Source organism: Patagioenas fasciata, chromosome 19 (assembly GCF_037038585.1).
Source record: "Patagioenas fasciata isolate bPatFas1 chromosome 19, bPatFas1.hap1, whole genome shotgun sequence".
Lineage (NCBI taxonomy): Eukaryota > Metazoa > Chordata > Aves > Columbiformes > Columbidae > Patagioenas > Patagioenas fasciata.
The window spans coordinates 12968244-12995665 of NC_092538.1; the positions used below are offsets into that span (position 1 = coordinate 12968244).

Consider the following 27422-nt stretch of genomic DNA (forward strand, 5'->3'; position numbering starts at 1 on the left):
TCCACCTTCTCTTCTTTTCAACACTGTTAAGAAGGTCAGGTAGAGGGGATCCCGCTACACGCTGCCCTTTCCCTCTGCTGATAATACAGAGCAAAGGCCACGGGAGTACTGGAAGTGGGATTTCTAACATCTGAGTCTACGTTTAGAAGAGATCGAGTGCTCTTGTGCTATGCTTTGCATTGGGAACACAACCTTTTCCCACATAAAGGCATTTTCTTTGTTTGCGAATAATAACATTATTTTCAATACATTTTAAGTTAAACCCCAAGTGATGTTAAAATTAAAATATATACCATGGCAGACACTTTCGCATGTACTTCTTTCTCTAAAAACAATACAGTGGATGATTTTGCAGCTTTAGAGGCAAGTCTTGCGCAAGCCACAGAGGGGTCACTATTTACTAGAGAACGAGAGGGTAAGAAAATTCTCACTTGTGGTGATTTATTCCAATGGCAGGGTTAATGGCACAGGCAGACATGCCCATTGACTCATTAAATTGAACAGCACGGCACACAGGTTAATTTTCCCTTGGTATGTGCTTGTGCACCTAGTTACGACAGCATTCGTGTCACCAGAATTTATTCCTGGCCTACAACTGAGTTGCTCTTTCTGTTCAATGTGTGGAGACATTGGCCCTCAGACTCCTCATCGTTCAGCCATGCTGGGAGAGGGGGTTTTTCTCCACCCCAGTATCAAGCAATGATACAACAAGGAAGGCTGGCTGTGTCATAAAAGTGATGGGAAAATGTGTTTATCTCTGTGAAATGGATTTGATTTCTTGTGTAGGTGCTAATTATCACTTAGGGACGCATCCCAAAGGACTCGACGCATCAGAATCTGGAGTCCCTGGATCTCCAGTCACACGGAGGTAACGGCCGCAACACCACAGGGGCCGCTCTCACAGCCGCACCCGGTGCGCGGGTACTCACGAGCAGGTTCCACTCGGCCAGGACACGCGCGAAGCGCCTGTGGACACGGCCCACGGGGAGCGGTGGGGCTGCCCGGTCACCGCTGTGCTCCCGGCCCGTGGTGCCCACGGCCCCTCAGACACCGCGGCACCCGTGACCCCCAGCTGCTCTCCAGCCCGCACCAGCACACACCGACTGACTCTGCCTTTTCCCCTCCATGGCCGCTCCAGCAGTACCGGCCTCTTCACTGGTATTTGCAGCTTTTTTCATTGCCATTCACAGGCATCGCTAACGCAGCTTTCGCACTGATTAAACGGCTGATGAAGGGCAGAAGGCCCTGGGAGGTGCGTGTGACGGGGGAGCGGGGAGACTGGTCAGCCAGAAAGGGCACGTGCAAGGCGCTCCAGCGGCTGCGGGGAGAGGGGGCCCCGGGGCCGGTATTCCGGGGCCGGTATTCCGAGGCCGGTATTCTGGGGCCGGTATTCCCGGCCCGGCTCCGGTGCTCCCGGTGTCGCGCAGGCCGCGGCGGGCGCGCGGGGCATGCCGGGAGGCGGCGGCGCGGGGCAAGCCGGGACACGCGCCCTGCGCCTCAGCCTCCCAAGATGGCGGCGGGCGGGCGGCCCCGCCCCCGCCGCGCGCCTGCGCAGTGCCGCCGCGGGCCGCGCCGCTCCCTCCTCCCTCCCGGCGGCCCGGGCACCACTGACAGAGCGCGGAGCGAGCGGCGCGAGCGGCGCGAGCCCCCGGGACCCCCGCGCCCCGCCCCGGCGCTGCGCTGAATGGGAGAGGCGGGCGGCGCCGGCCCCACGGAGCACAGCGAAGCGGCGGCGCCGGCGGCGGCTCGGGTAAGGCCGGGGCCGCGCCTCCCCTTCTTGCCGGCCTCCCTCCCGTCCCCCGGCCTCCCTCCCGTCCCCCGGCCTCCGTCGCCCCCCGCGGGAGGCTGTCCGGGCGGCGGCGGGGCCCGGCGGGCCGTGCGGCCGGCGCGGTGCTCCGCTCCGCTCCCCTCCTCTCCCCCCTCCTCTCCGCCGCCGCTCCCCGCCCTCCGCTCCCTCTCCTGCCCCCTCCCTCCTTCCCTCCAGCTCGCTCTCAAAATGGCGGCCGCGCCCGTTGGTGAGGAGGCAGCGGGAGGAGGCGGGGGAGGCCGGCGGGCGGGCGGGAGCGGGCGGGGGCCGGTCCCTGCGGCCCGGCGGGGTGCGGTGGGGGCCGCGGTTCCCCCGCCCCGGACCTGGCCCTTCCCGGGCTTCAGCGCCGTCCTCGCTGCCCGTGACTTAGCAGGAAAACAGGGCGCGGGAGGAGCGGGCCAGACAAGGGAGCGGGCGGGGAGGGGAGGGAGGGAGCCCCGCTGCGCTCTGGCCCCCCGGCCTGCGCGGCCTCCGGCCGCCTCACCGCTGCTGGTGACTTAGCAAGATACCGGAGGAAGCGGTGGGCCAGGCGCACGTAAAAACCGTATGGGGCGAGGAGGCCGGTGTGTTTGCTGGGGAGGATCCCGAGCATCCCTCCCCGGTCCCTCCCGGGCCCCTCTGCCAGGGCAGGCGGGCGGGCCCGGCTCTCCAGAGCGCTGCAAACAAAACGGGAATTGATAATGCAGGGGAAAGGAGCAGGTGTTATTTGAGGAATTTGTTTCGTATCCAGCCAGTTTTCGTGCAGCGATCTCGCAAGGAAAGCGTTGATAGGAGGTGGCTCAGCCCTTCAGAGCCAGCTGCAGTGAGAACGGGGGAGGGAGGTGTAATCGCTCTTTCTTGGGGTCACATCGCTGCCTGGGTGGCTACAGACACACAGACTTCCCTCGAGAACCTTTTAATGGCAATCTCGTGCGCTAAAACGCTCTATTTATTGCTACTCTGGAGGTTTTGTTTCAGCAGGCTGTATGCAGGCAGAGCTTTTGATGGAAGTTGGGGGGTGGTAGTGGTGCCTCCCTGAAAAAGTTCAGGGTTTACCCACTTTTGTGGGTGTGAGATTTTTCTTCCTTTTTTTCTTTTGGTTTCAGGTGGGTGCAGTTAAACTTGACCTTTAAAACCAATAATAATGTGGCACCTTCCCTTTCTTTGCCATAGTATCACTGGTAAAATTTCCTTGCTGGTAGTGCTGCAGCAGAGGGCTTGGTTGTTGCAGGTCAAGTCAATTCAGGATGAATTACCTAACCAGGGGATGCTGGAAGGTTGATCTAGGTTATATTAAAAAATCTTTAAGAGACATTATTTTATTATAAATAAACGTTTGGGCATATTGACCTGGCTGTATTATGCATTTACGTGGAGATTCTTTTAAGTGTATATTCCTATGACAATATTGTTTATATAGTATTAGTGCGATGGGGGTTAAGGAGCCTGTGTTCAGTGATGATCATTTTGTAAATGATTGTGCAGCATTTGGCTGGTTTTTGGAAGAGGGAGGGTCTGCTATCAAAATGCTGTTTGCCCTTAGAGTCATTTTGCTATACAGGAAAATTATGTTAGGGAACTAAACAAAGAAAATATTTTCAAACAGAAAGATTTATTGCAAATTTCTAGCTTACTGTTAGGAATCTCCTTTTTGTGTGTTTCCTTTGATATAACCGTGTTTGTGGATGCTGTGTGCAGCCATTGAGCAGGGAAGAGACTGGGTGGAGTAAGGAGGCAAAGCTGCGAAATGGCTAGATTACCCTTTCAGAGCTTTTTTTTCCTTTGCTTGCGTTTTGCTGGGGTGGAGGAATACTAATTGCCGTAACAATGAAGTCTCTTCTTTAGGGAAGAATCTAATGGTGCAGGAACCTTCTGAAATGAAACAAATCTCGCATTCTGTTTAGAGGCTGATTTTTCTGCAGGGTGGATCTTGATGAGTCTGGCAGTGAGAAGTGACCAGTCACTGGTGCAAAGCCACGGGTTTTTTTTGTCTGATAACCCTTTCAATTTATCGACTCCCATATTCACTTGTTGAACTTATTTTATTTACACTTATAGATAGGAATTCTAATTTTTGTGCCAGTATTTTACACACAAGATTCTCTGAAATACAGAGAACCCCCCGTATTGTTGCTTAGTGCTGTTATTTGTTCATATAACTTCTTGGTTAGAGTGGGTTACGGGTGAGCACACAAAAAGACAATACCTGATTTCTCTGGTGCCCCCAGTAGAGTAACTCCTATTAGTACACGGCCTTAATTGCGTTGCCCTCATTGTGCTGAGTTCATTCAAAATAACACCTCAAGAAGCCCTTTTGGACAACGTGGCTCTGTGGGAGCGTTATGGTGCCGCTTCTGGGGTGCTGCTGATGGCCGGTGCCCGAGTTGCGTGGGAGCGTTGAACAAAGGCCTTGGGGAACACAATGGGGTGGAAGGGCGCCGGGGGGGCTGCAGGGGCCGTGCTGCCCTGTTCCAGGTGGGGCTGAGGACGTTCGCCTCAAATCAGTGCTGCTCAGAGCAGGTACAACACAGACCATAAAGCAGGTGAAGGTTTTGCTTTTTCTTGGGTCTCTCTCTTTTCTGGAGCCCAGTTTTTGATGGTACATGGCCACAAATGAGACTGCGTTTGGTTTTAATTGGCCCAAAATTAAGTTAAAGGGTAGTGGCATTTTTATAAGATGTAGTTCATTTACTTAGAGTAGATGTTACAGGATTCAGTGGATGTGTTCACTCAATGCCTGTGTCTGAAAATGGATCCGGGCTAAGAGCAGTGAAGAACCCAACCGAACACTTGCCTCCTTACAAGTTTGGTTGATTTTTCTCCTTGAAATGATGGCAGTTACTTTCTGTGCAGGAGTAACTTGTTACCTCCTGTTGGACAAAAGCAAAGGCATTAATACCTTGGTGGCTGCACACAAGGTCTGTCTCGCGTGTGCTGCCTGCACTGTTCCCCGTGCTCGCTTTTGCTTTGTCTGCTCTCAGCTTTTTCGTCTATCGTCCTCGCTATCGTTGGGCCAGCTATTGAATTGACATCTGTTGGCCATCTTGCCCAATGCTCCAACCTTGTCTTTCTTCAAGAACTCTCTAGCTAACTCCCATCAGTGCTAATTATAGTGTGTTTGCACCTTCTTGTAAAATATTCTGGGCAAACAACAACTGGAAAACCCCCATTGTCCTATAGCTCAGAAATATACTACGTATGTTTGTTACAAAGTTCATTTACAACCTGTAAATCAAGGTACTCTGTAGCTGCTTCTGGCATTCATGAGCTAGAGTGGTTGCAGTTACTGCAGTATGAAGGGGAGCAGCTCCTGAGCAGTTTTGTTTCAGTCACCTTTCCCTACTTCTCTGAACTCCAGGCCTGTTCTCTGAACCGAAGGCGGAGACTGTGGGAAGGCTGCTCAAGTGTCTGTGAAGACTGAAATGCTTCTCAGCCTGAAAATAAGAACTGCTCGGGCCTGAATTTAAGAAATCAAGAGGATAGTAAAAATCTGTAATTATTGTTAGTAAACAAGAATTTTACATTTCATATAGGTTGTAGAGGAGTTTCCAGCCTATAACATGTCATCTGTGATGGCAATTGAAGATATTTCCCAAGTATCAGAGCCATGTGTGTTAATCAAAATGGTTTTGGGTTTCTCCTGAGAGGTTTATCATAGAGGAGTAAGTTATGTAGTCTCTACATGGAGATGGAGTTACAACTGGTCTCCTCTTTCTCCTTTCTATAAGAGCATCAATATCATTGACAGAACATCCTGTCTGCTAACAAATGCGTTGGGTTGATGAAGCCTTACCTGGGTTGAATGGCTTTCTTAGGAGCTGCTTTATAACCTGATACGAGGGGAATGGGGCTCCTAATGGGGCTTTTGGGTGTTGGGAGCACAGGTGTTTACTAACAGGTGATGGCGCTTTGGCTTTCGATGTCTGACAGAGTAGGTTACATTTAAGTTTTTAAAAATAGACATTTACACTAAGACATAATCCTGACCTGTATAAAACGAGTTTTCAAGTACATGAAGGTATTTGTTCGGCATTCGTGCTCTGCATGGTGTCCAAGGCAGCAGGAGCACACACGGTCCTCGTGCCGTTCTGGCAGTGTGGTGCGGTTCGAGCTGCAGCTCCGCTGGGTCGGCTTCCTTGCGGTGCCCTGAGTTTAGGTTGAGTTCAATGTCTATTTTCCTTGTACTAGTTATTTTGGAACAGTGTTTTTCCTCATTCCTACCATGTTTTGAGACCTGCTGGTGAGAATTATGTATTAGAAACATTTGAAAGAACCATGATTTTTATCTGATGAATAACTTAGTTCTAACCTGGTGAATGTGCTCGGTACTGCAGGGTTAGCCCCAGCCAACGTGTGTATCTAATTTAGTTGCTAAAGAAGAGCTTTTTCTTAGTACTCATTGAGGCAGGACTTGAATGAGGCAATGCTTGTCTCCTTCAGCATGTTTGAAAGCTCATTCTTCTTTCTTTTTAACCTCATGCTCTCTGTTTAGGGGATTAGAGAGGTGTGACTTGGGCTATCTTGCTTTTAGTTCACTGTCATGAAACCACCTATCATATCACTTCATGCTGGCATGTACTGGTAAGGAAATTTCAAAGAAAAGTGTTACTTACAACATTATATGTGCTGTGATGTATTTCACCAGCACCATAAACACAGAGTCCTCCTCAAAGCAAGTCATGTGTGCACAGCTTTGTCATACTAAGCAGCATTGAGTGCACTGATGCATGCATAACTCTATTAAAAAAATCAACATTATGAATTCAAAGTGCTTATTAGCTAGTACATTTGGAAGTACTTTTGCCATTTCCCCCTTACTGGTTCTGCTTCTGAGAGAGCCCTGCAGTTTCACTTGGCTCCCTATAGACTTTTGGATAGGGAATGTGACTAAGTCCCTGTCATAAATACATCTTTGTGGTGGTGATTCCATTGATTCTGGACAACTTAACCTGGTATCTTTAACCAGTACCTGGTTGCTGCAGTCTTGGAAAGGTATTTCCAGTTACGGGACAATCCATTGCGGTTGAGGTTTGTAGGTGGTGCTGCAGCAAACGTGTGTCCTGTAATTTTCTCCACCCTGTTGCTGAGGAGGTCCCGGCTGATGCGCTTTTCCGAGGCACCTCTTGTTGGGCAGCGCTGCTGCTGGCTCAGCGGGCAGCACCTCTGAGCCAGGGCTCGAGGGGACAGCTTGGATGGCATGTGCCATGCCGGTTTACATCTGAGAGCACAGCAGCCTTCAGGATTGAGATTTATACCTTCCCGCTCGGATTTCTGTTAATTGCTCGTATTGTGGTCCACACATCTGAAGTTCTTCTGGTTTAATTAGGCAGGTCTCATCATTGCCCCTCCTGTAGATTGCCTCTGCCTTGTTTTTCTGCATGGAGGTAGCCTAATGCTAAAGCAAAGGTGTTAAGTTTATCCTCCTTTAAGACTAGCAGATAATCAGTTAGAAACATCTAGCCTGGTTACCTGTAGGTAAACAGCTGTTCCTTCTGTAAGGAAACAATGTTGGCATCATTCAAGTACCATGTCTTGTGCTGGGTTCACTTCTTTTTGAAGAAAAACATCAGATAAACAATTCGCTTTCTTTAAATGCTAGTGTCTTCACAATCTATTAAGAGAATGATGTCATTAATGAGTGTATGTATTTTGAAACAGATGGTGTCTATTAAATGGGTAATGGTAGAAGTTTTTGGTTCTCAGCTAGGTTGGGGGAAGCTGAACTGAGGAGCCCTGACCCTCGTGTTCATCCAGAGCCGTGGGGACGGGGTTAAAGTTCTAACGTAACCGTGCCGGTTTTGCAGTGGCATCTTGTGAATGGCTAATGCTGTTCCAACAAACTTGCGATTTCTCTTTTTTGTGGTTCTGTCACCCTGGTAAGGCTGGGATGGGTACTGATGACAGCTCGTTTCCAGTAGCACAGCATGTCACTGTCACAAGTTTGTACATCAACACGCTGAGATTGGAGATGGTGGTGACTGTCGTGCTCTGCTGCCCAGTGTCTCTAGAGCCTGCAGGGCAGTGGGTGAAGATGGCTGATGAGAAAGATGAGACACCTTCTACAGGAACCCTGCTTATATTGCTTTGGTGCCAACACCCTGAAAGATTAAACCCTGTTCCCTGTAATAGGGCAAGGCCTATGTGTGACAATGATGATGTTCATTTTTTTTCCCCTTTTGTCAAGCAAAGCCATTTTTGCTCAACAAGCTTTGAAACCGGCTGGAGGACTAACAGAGCATTCTCACAATTTGAAGAGCGGAAGTCTGAATTTTGTTTGGATTTTTCGGTGGTTTTGACCTTCTGTTTCTAAAGCTTTAACATAGGTGTTCCTTCAAGTTTCCTTCCAAACATTTTTCATACATAAATTCAATCAACTGACAATTATTGTTGTTAACATGACACTTCCAATATAACAGGCAGTTAAATAATGACAATATTTAAATTTGGTTATGGTCCTTTAACCTCCTCTACTACATAATCCTTCAATCCAGAAAAATATGGGGGGAATACCTGAAAAGAACAAAGTTCATGTCCGGTACGTGACTGCTGACCAACCATGAGAAACCGTTCAGAGTGTGTGCACTCTGCTCAGCAGCTAAGCAGCTGAAATACCGGGTTCTAGAATTGCTGTCGTAGAGTGTGTGTATTGTTTGACCTGGCAAAACCAATTTTTGAAGAATCTCTTGCTGAAGTCATGCGGATAAACCCCGATGTGCGTTGTGCATTGCTCTGCACCCCAGCCCTCCTCCCGGTGTGACGGTGTACTTGAGAGCTGTTGTATCACGCTTTGTCAGAATTGCGAAACCGAAGTGATAGAGGATAATTTTCAAGATTGAATTAAAGACTTATTTAAAAACAAAAAAAAATCCTAGCAGTTTGGGTCCAAATACATCAAAAAGTTGCATAGTGTTGGTGCCTTGGAAGGTAAAAAGCCCCAAAGTGTCCTTTGTAGGTTTATGGTTCTAGAATTAGGTGGTGACTGCCAGTGATGTGCTAAGTAGTGACTGATTAGAACTTGAAATAATATGGAGGAGTAGGTGGGCATATAATTGTATATTTCAAAATGCACATCTGTGACTGGGACAGAAATGTGTTTGGGGCACATACAGTATAGAGTAGTTAACTTGCTCCTGTTTGATAGCATCCTGATGACGTTTAGGTGTAATTACAGGCGGCATTCCAGGTCTTTGGAACACCAGCACTATACCTGATCTACTATACATTACTTTCTAGTTCCCCCTGGATTTATTGTTGGATTATTTTCAGAAGTAAACCACAGTATCAGGTTTTTAGCAAAGTCAATTCAATTAACCTGTAAAAGTAGGTGAAATGGATAAGAAAACAGGCATAGAACTTTTCTGTTTTTTGTGTTAAAAATATGTTTGCTTTGATAAACTTTGAACTGAACTGAAATGGAAAATATTTTTGGTAACTTACTGCAAAATGTGAACAAACACTGCACAGAATGCTGCGTTCTGTGTAATACTATATTGATATACTTGGCAAAGCACTTGTGTTTAAGACCTACAGGCATTTTAAGATTTAATTGCAGAATAATAGGCTTAGTAAAGATGTGAATTAAAAATAAGACTCAGAGTTGTAATTCAGATCAGATTGTCTCTTTGTTTTGTTTTTCCAAAATAAGATGTTGGAGCTCACTTGTTCGTAGTCCTTCAGCCAGCCGTACAGATGCAGGCTGAGAAGCAGACAAGCGCCGGGCCCAGCTCAGGAATGAGCAGCCGTCCTGTGTTCTGAGTTACCTGGCGCAGCCGTGAGGGATTGCGGCGTTCGGTGGGGTGAGCTTTGCCACGGGTCGGGAGCGCGGGGCTGTTCTCAGGGCCATCCGCTGATGTGCTCTGGGGCTGCGGCTGGGGGGAGATCTGTGGGGTTTTATCATTATTTTACTTGTTACTGTTTTTCTTTCAACAGATGGAGACAGATTTCTGAGAAACCTTTTCAGGTCACAGTAGTTATGTCCAAGAAATATGGATATTACTTTTAATTAGCTTTGTATTTAAATGACAGCTTCTGTGGAATCTGTTTCTCGAGTACATTTGTGGGAAGAGTTGCCCTATTTTGTGGCTTGAGTTTGACAAAGCAGCTTTTCGCTTACTGGATTTAAAACAAAATGAGGCTGTTAAAAACAATAACATGAGAAGGACACGGCTGTGTTGGAGTGAGCCCAGAGGCTGGAGCTGGCTGGGGAAGAGGAGGCTCCGGGAGACCTTCGAGCAGCCGCCAGTGCCCCAAGGGCTCCCACAGGGAAGCTGGAGAGGGGCTTTTCACATAGCGACAAGACAAGGGGTGATGGCTTTAGGCTGAAAGAGGGGAGATTTAGGTGAGACGTAAGGGATTGTTCCCCAGGAGGGGGAGGCCCTGGCACAGGCTGCCCAGAGCAGCTGCGGATGCACGGGGCTCCGAGCAACCTGGGCTGCTGGGAGGTGTCCCTGCGCATGGCAGGGGAAATGGAGCAGTCTTGAAGGTGCTTCCAACCCAAACCAGCCTATGAATCTATGAAAAATTAGTCTAGATTAAAAGGAGGTGTTCTTATATACTTGCTAGAGTTCTGGAGTATACTCTTGAGGTGTAAGAGAACAATTCATTTAATCTGGTTTTCCCATAAAGGGCTGTAGCTCTAACTGCCTGCAAATAGTCCCAAATAACCACTTTAAGTCCTCTTGTTAATGTTTTGAAACAAGATAACACTGTTGAATGTCTAATGTGAGAGCCCTGTAGCAAGTGACAATGCAGCAAGAGTTTCTAGTAAAGCCTAGATGAGTGGTCTCGGCTTCAGAGAGTATTTCTGATTATATCAATTCAATTAGTCTTTTGGTGGCTCTGGTCTCTGCTAGCACTTCATCAGTGACTTTCCTTTCACTGGATTGAAAAAGCACCTGAGGAGAGGAGGCTAATGAGCTGGGATTCCAGATACATTAACAAACTCAGCAGAAAACATAGGGAGTTTTCTTCCAGGCAAAACATCTCCTAAGAACAGTAGAATGTGTTAGAGAAACCATTTGAAAGGTGGTAGCGTGTAGCTGGACGCTTGGGACTGTTTTGAGTTTTACACAGGTTGCTTGGACTTTAAATTATTCCAAATTATGATTTAAATTTGAAGCTAAATGTGAGCAATCTAGAACTTTGTAACTGGTTTCATAGTGTGAAGCCGATTGTGTGTTCCTTGTGTTTGTAATGGCTTGTACACCATTTTAACAGCCAGGTACTTAGCGCTAGGCATGCCTGACCTGGCAGGAACTTGAGCTCAGATATTGTCTCCTTCAAAGAAATATTCCTGTAGAATATTAAATACATTATTTTGTTGCAATAATACTTTAAAAACAGATGGTCTTGTGGTAGAGTTTATTAGGATTCTGCAAAGAAAAGCAAGAGTTTACTGTTCTTAAAGTGCACAGTGCCCAGCTCCTTCTTTCAGAGTTTAATGGTGTTGGTCTGTTCTGTATCTGCTAATACATGTGCTCTGTAATTCTTCGAATTTCACATATCATGAGCTATAACTACATCTTTAGTGTATCCTGTTTATGGAGCCTAAGCAACGGGCATTGAGACTGCAGCAATTCGATGTATTTCCAGGCCCGGGGAGGAGCTGTGCGCTCGTATCCCAGCAGCCCGGTCAGCAGAGGCTGGTGGGTGCCAGCCAGAGCGGGGGAACGCAGGGTGCTGCTCACCTCCTGCAGCGTGTGCTGCTCACCTTGTGAACCGAGGAATGATGATAAAACTGATTTTCTTGATTTAACTTTTAAAAATTCAGAAGAGAGAAAAAATAAAATACAGGAGGGACGAATGTGCCTGTGGGAATTATGGTAGATAGGAAAAGTGCTTGATTGAACTTCTGAATCTTGCAAAGGCCTTATAACACAATACATCTTTCTCTGCATTACTCCTTGCAGCTTTATTGAGGTGACTTTCAGTGTCTGTTAGGACCTGTGAGTGTGTGCAAGGAATACTGGCTCGTGATGAACTGGGAATAACTCCCAGGTGTCTGTCTCACCCCTTGATGCTAGTGCAGATGTACTGCAGCCTTACTGCTGTGGTTAGCGAGGCTCTTGTGAAGTTATTGCGAAGTTTTCCTGTAATCTAGGAGACACGTGAACCACGCTGATACACAGCAGTGTAAGGACCTACTGTTTAAAGTCAGGAAGAAGAAACTAGTTTTTGAATTGGTGGGATGCCGTAGTCACCCTCGGGAAGAGGGTGGTTCCTGTATGGTATGGGATCTGTGATGTCCGCTTCAAGTGTGAACTCGGGCTCAGCTGGCGCCTTGGCGCTAACCAGTTGTGGGGGAGGTTGTGGTGGTGGTTGTGGTTTTGGTTGTTTTGTTTGGTTGTTTTTCCGCACGGGTTCTCTTTGCACGCTTGCTTCCTCTCGTTGCTGGGGTTGTTTGCGGGCGTGTGTAACGCGGTGGTGGCTGACCCGATAGGCGATGGAGGACTGGTTAGTCTGGCTCTGCTGAGGTGTGTGTGTCACAGAGCTGCTCTGGCTGAGGACAAGGCAGTGCACATGGGCAGTGTTCATCCATCCTCTGCTGTTCCTAAAGTAGCACAGGTGTGTCGTTAAGGTTGGATCCTTTGGGCTTTTTCTTTCTTGGGCGTTTTTGCTTGGGTGGGGTTTTTTGTTTCTGAATTTTATTTTCCTGTTTGTTTTTGTTCTTTTTGTTTCGTCCTTTGTTAAAGGATGTATACGAAGGAAGCTGCCCTAAAAATACTTGGCCTGATAGTCAGGTGTCTTTGTAGTTAAAAAGTCAGGAATACTGAACAGGGTGCTTGAAACAGATGCTTTTCAAAGAAGTGGGTGCTGTAGGTCAGTCGGTTGGGAAGTTACTGTGGATCAGCTGTAATCTGCTGGTAGCAGGAATGCTGCTTTGCCCTTTGGCTGTTGATCAATTCTGAGATGTCTCTGGTAACAGCTCAGTCAGAGCGCTGGAGCCGGCCGGGGGTTGTGCCCTGTTGGGAGGGCAGGAGGAGAGTTTGGGGTTACTGTACCTTCTGACTAGATGGCGTGTCAAAGATCGCCCTATCAACACAGCTGCTGCTGTTTTGAGGTGCCTGCTGTAGTTGCATCTCCTGGACGCAGTGACAAAATTGATGCAATATGGGATTACGGGTTTTACTGGAGTTATTGCACCAACGCTGGCTTTACAAGGCGTTCACTGCTTAGTGGTAGTTCATAGTACAAAAGCTACCTTCTGGCTTTAATCCTGTGATTTTTGCCATGGTAGAACTCCAGGGAGATTTTGGAAGGCTGTATCTTTGTGTTCTGCTATTCAGTGCTTCAAACAGTGCATTTGTGTATGAAGAAGTGCCTTATTTTGTTGTTCTTCACAATGTTCATCACTACTGAAAGTGTTGCTATGTTCACACTGAAATGCAGAGGCTCAGCCATTATAAGCCTGTATTCTTCAGTGCTTAGATTTATGGCAGTGTTGCCCTCTAGAGGGCACTTCGTCTGATCATTTCAGTAGATTCTTTTTTCAATATTAACTACATTTCCATTAATTTGTATGTGATACTCCTACTGTGTAGTGAGCAAGATGCATCTGGTGAAAACCAGTTGTCTCTTTACATGTAGTAGAAAGCAAGGTATATGGCAAGAGTAAGTGAAACGTTTGCTTCTCTTCTCTTCTCTGAACGGATACAGCCTGTGTATCAGTTTTCAGCTGAATTGTTTCTGAAATAGCTGTTCGGGAAGATGTCAAACTAATGGAATAGTGTCTTGCCTCTTTGGAGTGCTCCTGTCCTGAAGGGCTTGCAGTGCAGTATTGTGTACAGCACTTGAGATGGAAAATCCACCAGCAGTGAAGCACAAGCGACTTGCAGCTTAAGCTTATTTTGAAGCAGACAGCAGAGTCTAGATAGGTTTAGAAACAAGCTCCTGATCCCCTGTGATGGATAAGTAGGCATTAATGATACAAGCTTAGTATTTTCTTCCATTTTTTTATGTAAGGAAGGCTTTTGTTTGAAAGAAGCTCCTTACCAAAACTGCTATCTAACTTGTGTAGAGAACGTCGTGTACCTGTATGTCTGGGGACAGGCGGTGGGAACTTGTGCTTCCCGAAGGAGTCAGTAGCAAGTTCACAAACCCAACTGCCATTGCCTCAGTCTTTGGCTATTGTCGCGTTCAGTTTGTCGCGTCGCTAAAAGCTGTTTGGTCAAACTTGCTTAACGGCTTGAGTAAGTCGTGTTTTGTAGCCAGACTCTTGGCAGATGTGCAAGAGGTGCTATCTTCATCTGTTTTCATGATCATGTTGCTTACAGCTACAGTGACAAACTGAGGGTGCCCGGATGCCCTTGGGCCTGGGCCGCTGTGTGCCGGAGCATCTGCACGAGGTCCTTCTGGAAGCTGCTCTTCTTTCCTTAAACTATCCCCCAAAGCCTGAAGGATGTAGGAGAGCGTGAGCTGATCTCTAGTGTGTGGTGAACGTTGACTGTAGGAACCTCGCTGGGTTTAGTTTGATGAAGAGAGAAATCTACGGAAGAGAAAGAAATCTAGCAGAAGGATGGAGGATTTGAGGGGTGGCTTTTTGATAGGAGCAGGGAGTGCAAAAACTGGGCTGTTTCCAGCAGGCCTGAGCTCTTTCCAGCACATGAAAGATGGAGTTACCTCCCAAGTAGAAGTGGATTGTGACTGGAGGTGGCTCCTTCAGCCTCTGTTTCTTGAAGCAGTAACGGTGGGGAGACGGGGAGTAGAGTGTTCAGGTCCTGCAGGCTGCTCGCTCCGGCTGGAGATGTGCTGCCAGGGCATAGGCCAGAACTGAGGTTGCGTTTGCAGTTTTAGCTTGTTGCACAGAAATCTTCCCGCCAGTCCAGAGTGACCAAACGCTTATTTACAGGAAATTAATGGTGTCTCTTTCTCTGCCTTCTAGATGGATTGAATCTTCTGTGTTGAATGCCTCCGGATTTCCTATTGGATTTCACGTCTGGAAAAATACTTTGGATTGAAGCCACTCGGTGGCAAACTGAATCGTAGGCCCGGGTTCCAAAGACTCCAGGTCTTGAGGAGGCAGCCAGTGCTGAATCACGTTAGCCTGACATCACAGCCACGATGGTGCTGTCACAGAGACAACGAGATGAACTGTAAGGAAGAGTTATTTTTAAGTTTATGTTGCGTTTTCATTACACTTTAAACACTAACCTTTGTTTCCAAACAGATGTTACAGAGGGGCTCTGCTCAGGTGCTGACCCAGTGCTGTGTATTATGGTTTAGATCTCTGCACTTTTTTTAACACAGCTGCTGGTATTTGGTAGCAGAATTGTGTGATGACTTGTTCTCTTCAACTGAGCAGTTTAGTCAAGTTCAACTGAAGTAAAATTTTTTACCCTAAACTGTTCTACCCCAAATAGCTTCCCTTTAAAGGTAAAGCCACAACTTTACTATGTAGATATGGTTGTTACTTTTGTGTCTGCTGTGGGGTTTATGTGCAGTACAGATTGCTAAGTATATCCATGCTACTTCGGTGTTCGGTAACTTAAAAGGAGAAACAAACACAAAGCAAAACAACAATAAAACCCTCTTCACCGCACCTAAAATAGAAAGTGTGTCCTGCTATTGACATCTTGAAGCAAAATCTGCTCGCCAAATGTGTTTATAAAATTTGCTTGAGCTTTTAACAAACCTCATAACCCTGGGCGTTGTCCTGCATTGGAGACCTAGCTGTCGATCATGCTTTTTGAAAATCTAGAAGATCTGAACCAATTCTTCTGGTCTTTTATTCAGAATTGTGTCTGAAGATCCTGTTCTTTGTTTTTTCAGAAATCGAGCAATAGCAGATTACCTTCGGTCTAATGGCTATGAAGAGGCATATTCGGTCTTTAAAAAGGAAGCCGAGTTAGATGTGGTAAGTTCAAGCAAGATTCTTCACCTGTATTTTAAGTAAAGAATCCATAATTTTATGGCATTGACATCCCTTCTGAACATGTATATTGTCTACCTGTTAGCTCATGTGGTTTCGGAACTCACGTGGCATGTTGCCTTAGCATAAAATTGAAAAATAAGCATTGCATGACTTGGCGATTTCTGAGCAAGACTCATCCCTTTATCTTCACTAACGACTTAGCTGGACTCTCCTGTGCTGCCAGTGACAGGACAGAGCCAGCGGGCAGAGCCCACGCACAGGAAGTCCCAGCTGAACACAGATAACGATTTCCTGTGCGAGGGATGGGGCTGGAATCGTTGGCCAGAGGGGTGCGGAGTCTGTCCCTGGAGATGCTGGGACCCTCCTGGAGGCCTGGCCAGGCTGCCCTGCTGACCCTGCTTTGAGCAGCGGGTTTGGACTCGTCATCTCAGGAGGACCTTTCCAACCTCCGCCATTCCTGGTTAATGTTGAGAAGAAAGTGTCTGACTTCAGCACATTTGATTTGTTTCCTGCTGTTGTGTCCATCCCCCTCTGCCCTCCCTGTAGCTCATTTCCTTAGCTGTGCTTGTTCTTACCATGGAATTCTGCATAGGCTTCTGCAGTACAGAATCAGAAAACTGTTCTCCTGTAAGCAGGCTGCAGTGGTGTGAGGCCACGCAGCTTTGGAGGCTGACTTCACATGGTGGAAGACAAAACAGGATTGCTTTTGGCATACCGACCAGATGGTGCAAATCTGTTCTGTATTGGAGCTGGTCAGTAGTGAAATGGTTGCCTGAAACGGTTGCATACCAGTTGGGTAAGGGTGAAGTAGGAGGGCAAGCCTGTGTAGTTAATGTGAGGTGCTCAGCTCTGGTAGGCAGCTCTGTTTTGTTAGGCTGTATGGATGCTGTGACTTAGACCAGTCGCTTCATGCAACTTAATTCCCTTGCCTTTGTATCAGATGATTATTGGTACCATTTTTAAACTGCCACTTGCTGGCACAGGAGGTGTGCGTTTCACCTGGTTTCTCTGGAGACACCTGGTTGAGTAACGTGCCGACTTGTAGAAATCCTTGCCCTTTTTCTGTTTGAAATCTTGCATAGTTCTTCTTCCAAAATGCTTGGTTGAAGTTTGACTGAATTTCTCCAGTCTGCTTCCAGTATCTGATAAATAAGTAGAAACGACAAATTGGAATACCGCACTTAAAACTGAAAAGCCTAATACCATTCCCTTATCTGCCTCATCTGTCGGCCTAATTAAGCCTTCTCTTCCCAAGGGTTGAAAAGGCGATCTGGATAGGCCAGGTGGTCCTGAGGGAAATGGAAGACGCAGTTGCTGCACGGTCCATGTGGCTTTCTTGCACAAAATTGGACGGGGCTCTAGTGAAGTGACCAACGAAAAGTTAAAGGCAGAAATTGCTTCAGTACATGGCCAGTTCTGTATATCTTGATCCTTGAAGCCAGCAAGTGCTGCCTCCTGGTACTTTTCACAAGGATCCTGTCATAAAACACAGCATTCTCAGCTATGCAGAGCACTTTAACAATCTTTCATGTAAAGAAGATAGAAAACAACACAGATAACAGTTTAGTCCTAGATTTTGGATATATTTGCAGAGTCTGGCATCCTTAGTCTGTACTGCTGCAATGTTTTTCATTAAAAATCATATTTTAAAATGTTTTCCTCTTTTCTGTTTATGTAAATTGCAGCTATAAACATTTGAAGCGGAGTTGTTCCGTTTAACTAGGGAAACTGATTATCGTCTTTTGCTTGAATTCCCCTTTCTGTGGTCAAGGGATTTGTATTAAAACAAGCTGTTGATGTTGTCTTTGAAGAAACACTTCCCCAGGCTTTAGACATAAAACTGCTGATTTATTTAAATGCTTCTCTTCCTCAGAATGAAGAGTTAGATAAGAAGTATGCTGGACTTCTGGAAAAAAAATGGACATCTGTTATACGATTACAAAAGAAGGTAAATAGAGGTCTGATGGATTTACTTGTATGAAAAGTTATCAGTGAAAGCAAGTGTCCATGTCTGAGCAGATTGTTACGTATTTTCCTTGTCAGACAAATGCAGGGTTTAGAAAGTGATGCCTCAAAGATAAATTCTGAGGACTCGAGTTGGGAAAATAGACAAAACATTTTCTCCAGCATGATTTTGGCTGTCGGTGCCGGCAGAGACGTCCTCTCCCTTTCTTCCTGAGACTCCCTCGGCTCGGTCTCTGGGTTGCAGCGCAGGGGCTGAGTGGCTGCAGGGGCTCGCCTGCTCAGCCAGAGGTCAAAACCTGGGCTGCCAGTCTGCTCGTGGTGCTAAGGGAAGGAACCTTTCACTGCGGTGCATTAGAGCGATTGTCGTGCACACGGACACTACAAAACTCTCTTTAGTGATGCTTCAGTGGATCTAGAGCATGCTAAAAGCAACAACAACAGATCACAGTGCCCTAGCAGTAAAGACCTGCCTCTCGTGAAGGCTAATGTAGGCTTTTGTTACTGTTGGTTAACATGCGTGCCATCTCGGGGACACACAAAATTATTGCAGGAGTAGCGTTCTGATTGTTCACACAACCTCTTTCAGCAGCCTTCAAATAGTAGCTAAAACGTATTTGTACAGTGTTTGAATGAACCTGCTGCTGTAGAACTTTTTTTCCTGTCAAAATATCTGGGAAGTTGGAGAAGAATAAAGGATAAATGATTAAGTTAGGTTTGCTTTTTGGAATTACTGACACTATTGAATGTTGGTAATCAGTTTGAATCCGTGCAATCTTTGCTTTACTGTGAGTTTGGGAGCCAGTTGGTGGTTGGATTATTAATGAGTGAAGGTGAATTAATCGTGGTATAAATGGTCTCTTTAAAATTCATAAACTTAGGTAATGGAATTAGAATCGAAGCTGAATGAAGCTAAGGAAGAATTCACATCAGGTGGCCCTCTCGGTCAGAAACGAGACCCTAAAGAGTGGATTCCTCGTCCTCCAGAGAAGTACGCGTTGAGCGGACACAGGAGTCCTGTCACTCGAGTCATTTTCCATCCAGTTTTCAGTGTTATGGTCTCTGCTTCAGAGGATGCCACAATAAAGGTATGTGTTTGCTGCAGAGAATTAGACTACGAGGTCAGCGGCTGTGTAATATAACATCAGTGCTTCACGCTGGGGACGCCTTGTGCTGATGGGAGATTGTTTCAGATTCTGCTTTAGCTTTGGTAGGGACAGTTCTTTCAAGTATGGTGGCCTGTGTAATCTACAGATTTTAGTTTTATGCTGGTCCAGTTATTATCTTCAAGAGTATTTTACTGCCCTTTGACTTGAGGAAAGAAATCAAGGGAGAGAATGAAGGATTGTTGGGGAAAGATGAGATGAAGTGCCAGCCCGCTGCAGCTCGTGAGCAGCTCTGAGCGGGGGTTCCTGCAGGAGGCCGGAACGCAGCTCCGGGGCTGGTCCAGGGCCCGCTGAGCCCGTGCGGCTCTGTCTGACATCCTGGAGCAGCCCCCTGAGCTCCCTCTTCCAAAACACCACGTGGATTTCCTTGTTCGTGCAGTCCAGCTAGATGGCTTCATTGCTGACTGCTGCGTGATTGCAGTCTATGGGAATTATGGATTCTTTTTGTTGGTTCGTTTGGGTTTATCTGAGGTTTTTTAGGATATAATTTAAAAAAAGAAATCTCTAATTTTGTGCTTGAGAGAGACACAATAAAATCTGTAGGTTGTTTCATTTCAAAGGCTTTGGTTGTGGTTAAATGATAGATGAGTGGCTTAATTAGAAGGTGACAATGGGAGACTTCATGCCATCTCGCAGTAATTAACTGCAAATGTTTATTTTAACTCTGACAAATTTTGTAATCAACTAATGTGTACATATCAGACTCTTCAGAGTAGTTTGGATTATCATCCCTAAACCAGCGCGCTCTGAACGTTGCTGCTTGGTGTCCAGGGTCTTTGCTGGTTGGTTCTGCAGCGGCCATGGGAGACCCTGGGCGGGCTTGGCAGAGATGCTCTTTCCCCCGCGGGAAATGGGCAGCGTTGCTGGGGAGGAAGGGATGGAGGGAAACAGCCTGTACCAAGCGGATTCGTTCTGTCCACTGTTTTCTAAAGTGATCCTTGTTTTTAAGGGTATTGGGTGTTAAAACGTTTAGATACAATGGAACTTGCTTTCCTGCTGTGTCTGTAATGCTTTAAGTTAGGTGAAAAACAGTTTTAAAGACACACGAATTCAGTTAATTTGTAAGTAACAAAATAAGATTAAAATAATGCTTTTTTTCACTGCTGTTGGGCTTTTGGGGGCTGCCTTTGTCTCTTGCTCAATTAATTATTGAATGAGGTGCCAGACTGGCCTGCAGAGTGCAAGTGTAAGGCTGGAGAATACAAAGAGTAATAGGTTGCTGTTAACGGGTTTTCTGTTGGCTTGTCAGGTGTGGGATTACGAGACAGGAGACTTCGAACGGACCCTGAAGGGGCACACAGACTCTGTGCAGGATATTTCCTTCGACCACACTGGTAAACTGCTGGCCTCCTGTTCTGCTGACATGACCATCAAGCTATGGGATTTCCAGGGCTTTGAGTGCATCAGAACTATGCATGGTAAGGTGGAGAGGGAGTTGGTTTAGACTGTCAAGTGAAGAGCAGTTGTGTTGTGTTCTTCTTAAAACCCCAAGTTTACATACAAAGATTACTCCATAAAACACGCGCTGCTGCTGTAGCTGCTTGCCTGAGATGAATGAATAGCAAGTCCTGTGTGCTCAGTAAAAACTGTTACAGTGCCACTTAATAAAAGGTTGATTTTGTTTTTAGGTCATGACCATAATGTTTCTTCAGTAGCCATCATGCCCAATGGAGATCATATAGTTTCTGCCTCAAGGGATAAAACTATCAAAATGTGGGAAGTCCAGACAGGGTAAGTGCGCTTCTGGCGAAATGTCAGTACCCACACAAAACAGGCGGCAGCCATTCTTTGTAGGAAATGGGCCACGTAATTCCTGAGTGCCAGCAAACTTTATTTGAATTGAGGTATGAGATTCTACCCATTAGAGTAATTCACTTAAGGATTCTGCCCTAAGTCATTAAGCACAGGGGTTTAGGTTTTAGTAGCAACTAATTAAAACTAACTGGCTTTATCTTTCTGGAAGCCATGGGGGTAGAACACCAGGACTTGGGACCAGGTAGGAATATAAATTCAGTGGTTAACCAGGAGTTTAAAGGGAGCGTGAGAGGAGGGTGCTTTTATTGCGGTGTTAATTGACTTGTGCTGTATTTCTCTTTTCTGTATAGTTACTGTGTGAAGACTTTCACAGGTCACAGAGAATGGGTGCGCATGGTGAGGCCTAACCAGGATGGCACCTTAATTGCCAGTTGTTCTAACGACCAGACAGTGCGTGTTTGGGTGGTAGCGACGAAGGAATGCAAAGCTGAGCTGCGGGAACACGAGCACGTGGTAGAATGCATTTCCTGGGCTCCCGAGAGCTCCTACTCCACCATATCAGAAGCTACGGGATCAGAGGTAATGTTTGCAATGCTAACAAATAAGCACACACAGGAAGATTTGTGCCTGTTCTCTATGTAGAAACTGGAGAGTATTTAGAACAACTAAGCTTTGTTCCAAAGTGCTTGTCAGATGTAGCAGGTGTACGAGAGGTTTTTGCCAAGTATACCTGGTGAGCTGTTCGTCCCCATCCTGGCTGCACAGCAGCCGTGCTTTTGTGTTTAACAGTAGCACCCGACCTTTGCTCTAATGGAAGGGAGCTTTGGCGATGCTCTGTTTCGGAGAGGGCTGGCAGTGAGATGCTCTCAGGGGTTTCAGCACAGAGATGTGGAAGGGAGCTCGTCTGGCATCGCGGGAGGGTTCTAAGGATGCTCAGCCACTGAAGGATGTGGGGGGATGTAGGGACTCAGAATGCAGAAACGAAGCTGCCTTGGATATGCTGTGCTGGAGTTAACCTTTTGTCGCCATGTCTTGGCGTACAAAGTTAATGATACAGGAAAACATCCCTTTCCCAAGCATTTCTACCTTGCCCTCTCCCTTCAAAAGGACAGAAATACCCAAGGGGAAAAGCAGATACACCGAAGACAGGGACTTACCTAGTGATGGATTTTACAGATTGGATCAGTCAAATTTTACTTGCGTCCTTAAAAGGTCCTTATAATCTTTTAATGAGAAGTAATTAAAACTGCATTCCAGATGTTGGCATGCTCTTGCAGTGGTAATTAGCTGGAGCGGTGTCTCCCCTGCCCTCTGCTGTCTGATCAGCCCTGTGCATCAGTCACATACTTGGCTTTCCTCAAGCAGCAAGTCAGTGCTGACTTCCCAGTTGAAACACTGCCCGTTCTGAGAACTAAGTCTCTTTCACACTTGGCATGGTTACAAGTTGAAATCAGTTCAGGGTAGGAACTTTTCAAACGTTCTTAAACTTGCTTCATGACTTTTTGCGGAGGTGAGGACACAAAGGTATGGCAGCTTCGTACGCTGTTGCCTGGGGATGTCTGGCCCTACTTGAGCAGTATCTGCTATTAGAACAGGGTATCTTGCAGTAGGCAGGGGTGGATTCAAAGCATTATTTGGCTTTGTGCCTCAGCAGGACATAGAACCGTTTCTTGTAACGGATTGGTTAATTCCTTTCAGTTTTTATTTATTTCTCCTACTCTTAGTAACAAAGTGCCCACGACTCTCAGCTTTGGCGTTGTGTGTTTGTTACCTGTAAGCTGACATATGATGTAATTTTTCTGCTAAGAAATAGCACTTGGAATGGATCTGCTTCCTCCCTCCTCTTCCCCCACACCCCATTTATGCCATAACTTACAACATAATTTTCTGTAGACCAAGAAGAGTGGCAAGCCTGGGCCTTTTCTGCTGTCTGGATCCAGAGACAAGACCATTAAGATGTGGGACATTAGCACTGGCATGTGCCTTATGACACTTGTAAGTTCATCGGTGTTTTTCTGGTGGTCATAGCTGTGCATGTAAAACCAGTTTTAACAGAATGAATTATCTTACACGTTTGTTTTCAAGAGAAGCCAGAGCTATTGAAATAAGATGAACGCTGGACTACACAGCTTTAATGGCTTCTAGATTTCAGATCAGGTTGTTGCTAAATACTAAGAGTCTGAGAATTTGCAGTGTAGATGCAGGAGTGCTGTGGTGTGGTGTTTGAGATGAGTAGCCGACAGTCATTGGAATTTTGTCGCTGTAAAACGTGCTGTGGGGCTGGGCTGGTGCTGGGGGGCCAGCACCGGTGCAGATCGCACTCGGGCGGCTGGTTGGGTGCCTCAAGGACAGGAACTCGTCGGGAGCGCTGATATGGATGTAAGAATAGAAACTGCAGATAAACTTTGAGTCCTGATAGGTCTGGGAAAGCGAAATGCTGTCCTTGCGGGAGCGGGGCGAGGCGTGGCCCCGTTTGCCATAGCATCAGCTGTAGGTTGCTTAGCCTTAAACCACGCGTCTGCTCACTGATTTCTCCTTGTGCACAAGGTGGGCCATGATAACTGGGTACGTGGCGTTCTGTTCCATTCTGGGGGAAAATTTATTTTGAGCTGTGCTGATGACAAGACTCTACGTGTCTGGGACTTCAAGAACAAACGATGCATGAAAACCCTCAATGCGCACGAACACTTTGTTACCTCTTTGGGTATGTATTGTTCTGCGGTGCTACTGCGAAGCACATACGGTTTTCTATGTGTTCACCAGCTGAAGTTGAGCACCAAGCTAGCTCTCCGCATTTGGGATTCCTGGGAAGTTTAGTGCTGTGTGTGTTTGAATCAAATAAGGACAGATAGGAATTTGGAGCGTGCTGGGTTTTTCCATTGCGTTGCCCACAGGACAGGGACTGTTAGCTGCCAGGCTGTTCTGGAACCCTTCAGCGGGCGGGGGTGCATGTGGGGGTGCTGCACGGCAAACGCTTGCCCGGGGGAAAGAAGAGGGTGGGAGGAGGAAGCAAAGCAAACGGTTAGAAAAGAAATGGAAGATGTTTGTTCCCCCTCCCCTAGCGAACACAGAACGAACCGGGCCCTCCCTGTTCGCCACAGCTGGCCTTGCTCTGCCCTCTTCTCTGCTGGGTCTTTCTCCAAAATTGATTTGTGTATGTGAAGTACTTTGGAATCTCCTGAGAAACACTTCGCATGTTTTAAATAGCAGCGCGCAGCCTGTACTGTCCACAGCAGAAGGAGAAAGTCAAGTTTCCTGGCTGCTGACTCCTTTATACCTCTTACATTAATACATGAAGCCCTGTCTTCTGGTGGTGTCCAAGGCTTTTACCAGTTTGCGATGCTCTGGACTTTTGTCTGTTACAACACCCTCTGGATTTCTTTTCCGTGAAAGTCCTTTAGAACTGCACTGAACGTGGCTTTGCAGGCTTTACAAAGCTGTAGCGTGAGAGTTTGCCTTCAGAACAGAACGTGTGATGAGCTGTGCGGTTTAGTCTTGGAGCTGGTATTATTTCTTTAAAGAGTAGTGCCATTCCGTGCGAGTGGAACTCCTCAAGTTTTGGATTCGTTCTTAACATAAGCTTTTCTTTCCTCGCAGATTTCCACAAGACGGCACCGTATGTGGTTACTGGAAGTGTAGATCAAACAGTAAAAGTGTGGGAGTGCCGTTGATTGAATTCACATTGACCCCTTTCCTCTGGATGCACTCAGATACCATGGTTACCCATTGAGCTCTGTTTAAATAAATATTGTCCTTTCATGTAAATTATTCTGGATGTAGATTGAGCTTATTAAATGTTACACACAAAGTATTCATGCATGGTGAATCCAAATTGTATACTGTAAATTTACATACGTTGTCTAGAAGTACCATAGGTTTAAGAACATGGGCTGGCATTGGTCACATCAGACCGGAGAAGGCAGAAGTTGGATAATTGGAATAGGGCACTTAACTGAATGGTTGACAGTGTCGTTCTGTGTCGGATAACTATACCTGGTTTTCTTTCTGCTGTCTGTTGGTGCCTGAATTGGTGACCTCATTTGGGAAAGTTTTGTAGGGCTCTTTCAGAAATGTGTATCTATGTAACATCACTTAAGTGTGCTTAATAAATCTTCTCTAAGAATACTAGATAATAAGGCTGCAATTCAGAATCTTCTGAACCTTATGTGTAATTAATGGAAATTAATTAACTCTGGAATATTTGTCATGAAACATTGCCAAATCAACAGAATACACTTGTTTTGGCCTCCTATCACGAAGGGTTGGAATATTTATATAACTAACTGTAAACCTGAAATAAGACAACAAATCTTAGTAGCAGCTGATGTGATAAATGTATTTATTTTTATTTGGTCATTCAATGGTTAAGCTGTGCTGTTAAACGGAGTTTAATTTGTCTGTCTGTTTGTTTTTTGGGTTTTTATGCTAGGCGAACTTCCAGGAGGAGTTGTCCATCCCACTAGAACGTAGTGATCTGGTTCCACTGGAGCTCGGTCTCCCTCTGACCGCCATGGTACAGCCGCTCTTGCTTTGTGTTTGTGGAGCCGCGCGGCCCCGCTCGCAGCAGCGCCCGCGGGCCTCCCCTGGCAGGAGCCTGCGCTCCGCAGAGGCTCCTGGTTCCCTTAGTGCCTCCTTGGAAACCCTTGGAAACCCGGTTATCCTCACCGCAAATAGAACCTACCGGGGTTTGCGTAGCGAGAAATACCTTGGCACGCAGTATTGAAATGCTTTAACGGAAGCACTAAATACCTTGAGAATTAGGTTCTGATGGCAGATACAGATTGATACAGGCAAAAACCAAAACCCCGTCAACAAAGCAAAGTCCGTCTCTGGGAAAGATGCTTTCAAGTAAACGTGTAAAACTGAACCCAAATCCTATCGGCAAAACTAGCCCGGCTTGCTTATTAATATTTATGTTGTTTGGTGTATACAGTTTTTAATTTGCATATCCCTAAAGTTACATATTTTGATCTGAAGTGAAAGAAAATATTATAAATTAGTATTTTAATCAGCATTTTTGTGACAGATTCCATTGTAGATAACTAAGAATTACAATACTTATAAAACTAACCAGGTCTTTTAAAAATCCACTTTAAAATTTGCCATATAATGAAGTACCAATCTGATGTTTTAACAGGTGACCTTGTGCTCTATTTTATCCGTTTTGTTCCCTACATGGCTTTTAACACTGTCCCTTGTGAGCGAGTGGAGCGGCCCAGGGGTGGCAGCCGGGGGCCCCCTGAGCGCCCAGGCTCATCTCCTAAATGCAGTGGTTTGTGTAACTTGCAGTGTGTGTTTCTGCAGTTAAGCATGCACAAATAAAGTATTTTTTGTTCGTTAGCTGCTTGGACTGGAAAAATTTGCTGCTTTGTCCTATTCAAGAATTCCAGATACACAGGTGGTGCATCTGCAAATTCCTCGGTGCATCTGCAAATTCCTTGGTGCATCTGCAACTGTAAAGTAAAACACCTGTTTGACTCCCGATAGGACCTATAAACTTTATTTAAGTATAAAGTAAACCACACTCATGTACATAATTCCTAACCATGAATGAGAAATTAAAGGTACCTATTAAGCGGAAGCTGTCTACTGCATTTTTTCCCTGTAGCATCCAACCGTTTCCCAGGACAAACGGTAACTAAAGTCGTGTTAGCAGCATTTGGTTGCTCGTGCGAAACGCTCTGCTAAGTACTTCTGCAATGCGGTTTGCAGCCTTCTCCTCGAATAAGCAGTGAATAATCTCAGGGACGGTCCCGCTGGGTCAGAGGTGAAGCCCCGTTGGTGGCTTTGGAGGCTTCCCTGGCCCGGCCCTGCTCAACTCTGCCACTGTTGCAAGGTTTCTGTCGGCTGATCCTGTGCCTTTCCTGTGATAACAAGTACAATAATGAGGTTACCGGTTTGCATTACAAGCTAAATTTATTAGAGGGTTAAGAGGTTCACTGCTGCTTTCTCACTTTCCTGACCAAAATTGGCATCGCTTAAAAAATGGCAACACAGCCCGTGTTCCCAAATAGACAATAGAGACTCTGGCTGCAATCCAGACATTCCAGTGCCACTGACGGACCGTGCCCAGGAAGTCTTAGATGCATTCTAGAAAGTGCAGCATTTGTTGTGGTTTAGACATAATCTGGAAGTTGATGTTTTATAGCATCTTGCACTTTAGAAGATTTTAAAAACCGTCCTGCTTTTGTGTATGGTGTGACCAATGATGTGCCCGGGGCACTAATTAAGAGAACCCCTAGTTGGTAGCGCGGGAGGGCGGGGAGCGCGGCGGGGGCTGCGGTTCGGTCCCCCCAGCACCCACCGCCGCCTCCTGCTTCTTGTGACCTGCCTGATAATAGCACTCTTAAATAGCTTTTGACTCGCATGAAAGCTATTTAAAAGAAAAGATGATACTTTGTTTTTGTAGACAGTGGTGGCTTGGTAATCCTTTTAATGATTTGAATATTACAGAAAATGACTGAGTTGAGTGAAGGAGGAGCGCACTTAGAATGAGTTGTTTGCGGCTCGGCTGTGCGTACAGTCCGGTGTGTTCTACAGATCAGTACCGAGAATCTTCCGGCAAGAGCTGGTGCGTAAATCGTAGGGATGAACACATTGGGAGCGGGGAAGGGTGAGTTGGATTTACAAGTCACGACTGGATTTAACTGGCCTTTTTATCTTTCCACTGTGTCATGTAAGTAGCTGCTTTCTTGTCCTACCTGTCCCTCGGGCTTCCCCCTTCATTCTGAGATGAGTTAGCAAAACCTTCACGTTTAGAAGTTGATCCTGACATTGACATGAAGGCAAACGTCAAATATTTCCTAAGAACGCTGTTGGAGGTTGCAATGGGAGAGAACAGTTCCCAGGCTCTAGGAGTTAACTGAAGCTATTGACACCGTTT

General features: G+C 46.2%; 1 protein-coding gene across 2 annotated transcripts; it reads left to right on the forward strand.

The window, feature by feature from the left end:
- Window positions 1–1598: 1598 nt before the first annotated feature.
- Window positions 1599–24937, forward strand: PAFAH1B1 (platelet activating factor acetylhydrolase 1b regulatory subunit 1). 2 transcript variants are annotated; one of them, XM_065852858.2, is made up of 11 exons: window positions 1599–1750; window positions 14667–14877; window positions 15554–15638; window positions 17530–17604; window positions 18500–18706; window positions 20034–20202; window positions 20413–20515; window positions 20890–21118; window positions 22433–22534; window positions 23087–23243; window positions 24137–24937. In XM_065852858.2, the coding sequence occupies exons 2-11, from the start codon at window positions 14846–14848 to the stop codon at window positions 24208–24210; spliced, it is 1233 nt and encodes a 410-aa protein (XP_065708930.1). In that variant the 5' UTR covers window positions 1599–1750; window positions 14667–14845; the 3' UTR covers window positions 24211–24937. The 2 variants fall into 2 exon arrangements, with proteins under 2 accessions (XP_065708930.1, XP_065708931.1); XM_065852859.2 differs by lacking the exon at window positions 1599–1750 and adding an exon at window positions 1884–2015.
- Window positions 24938–27422: the final 2485 nt, after the last annotated feature.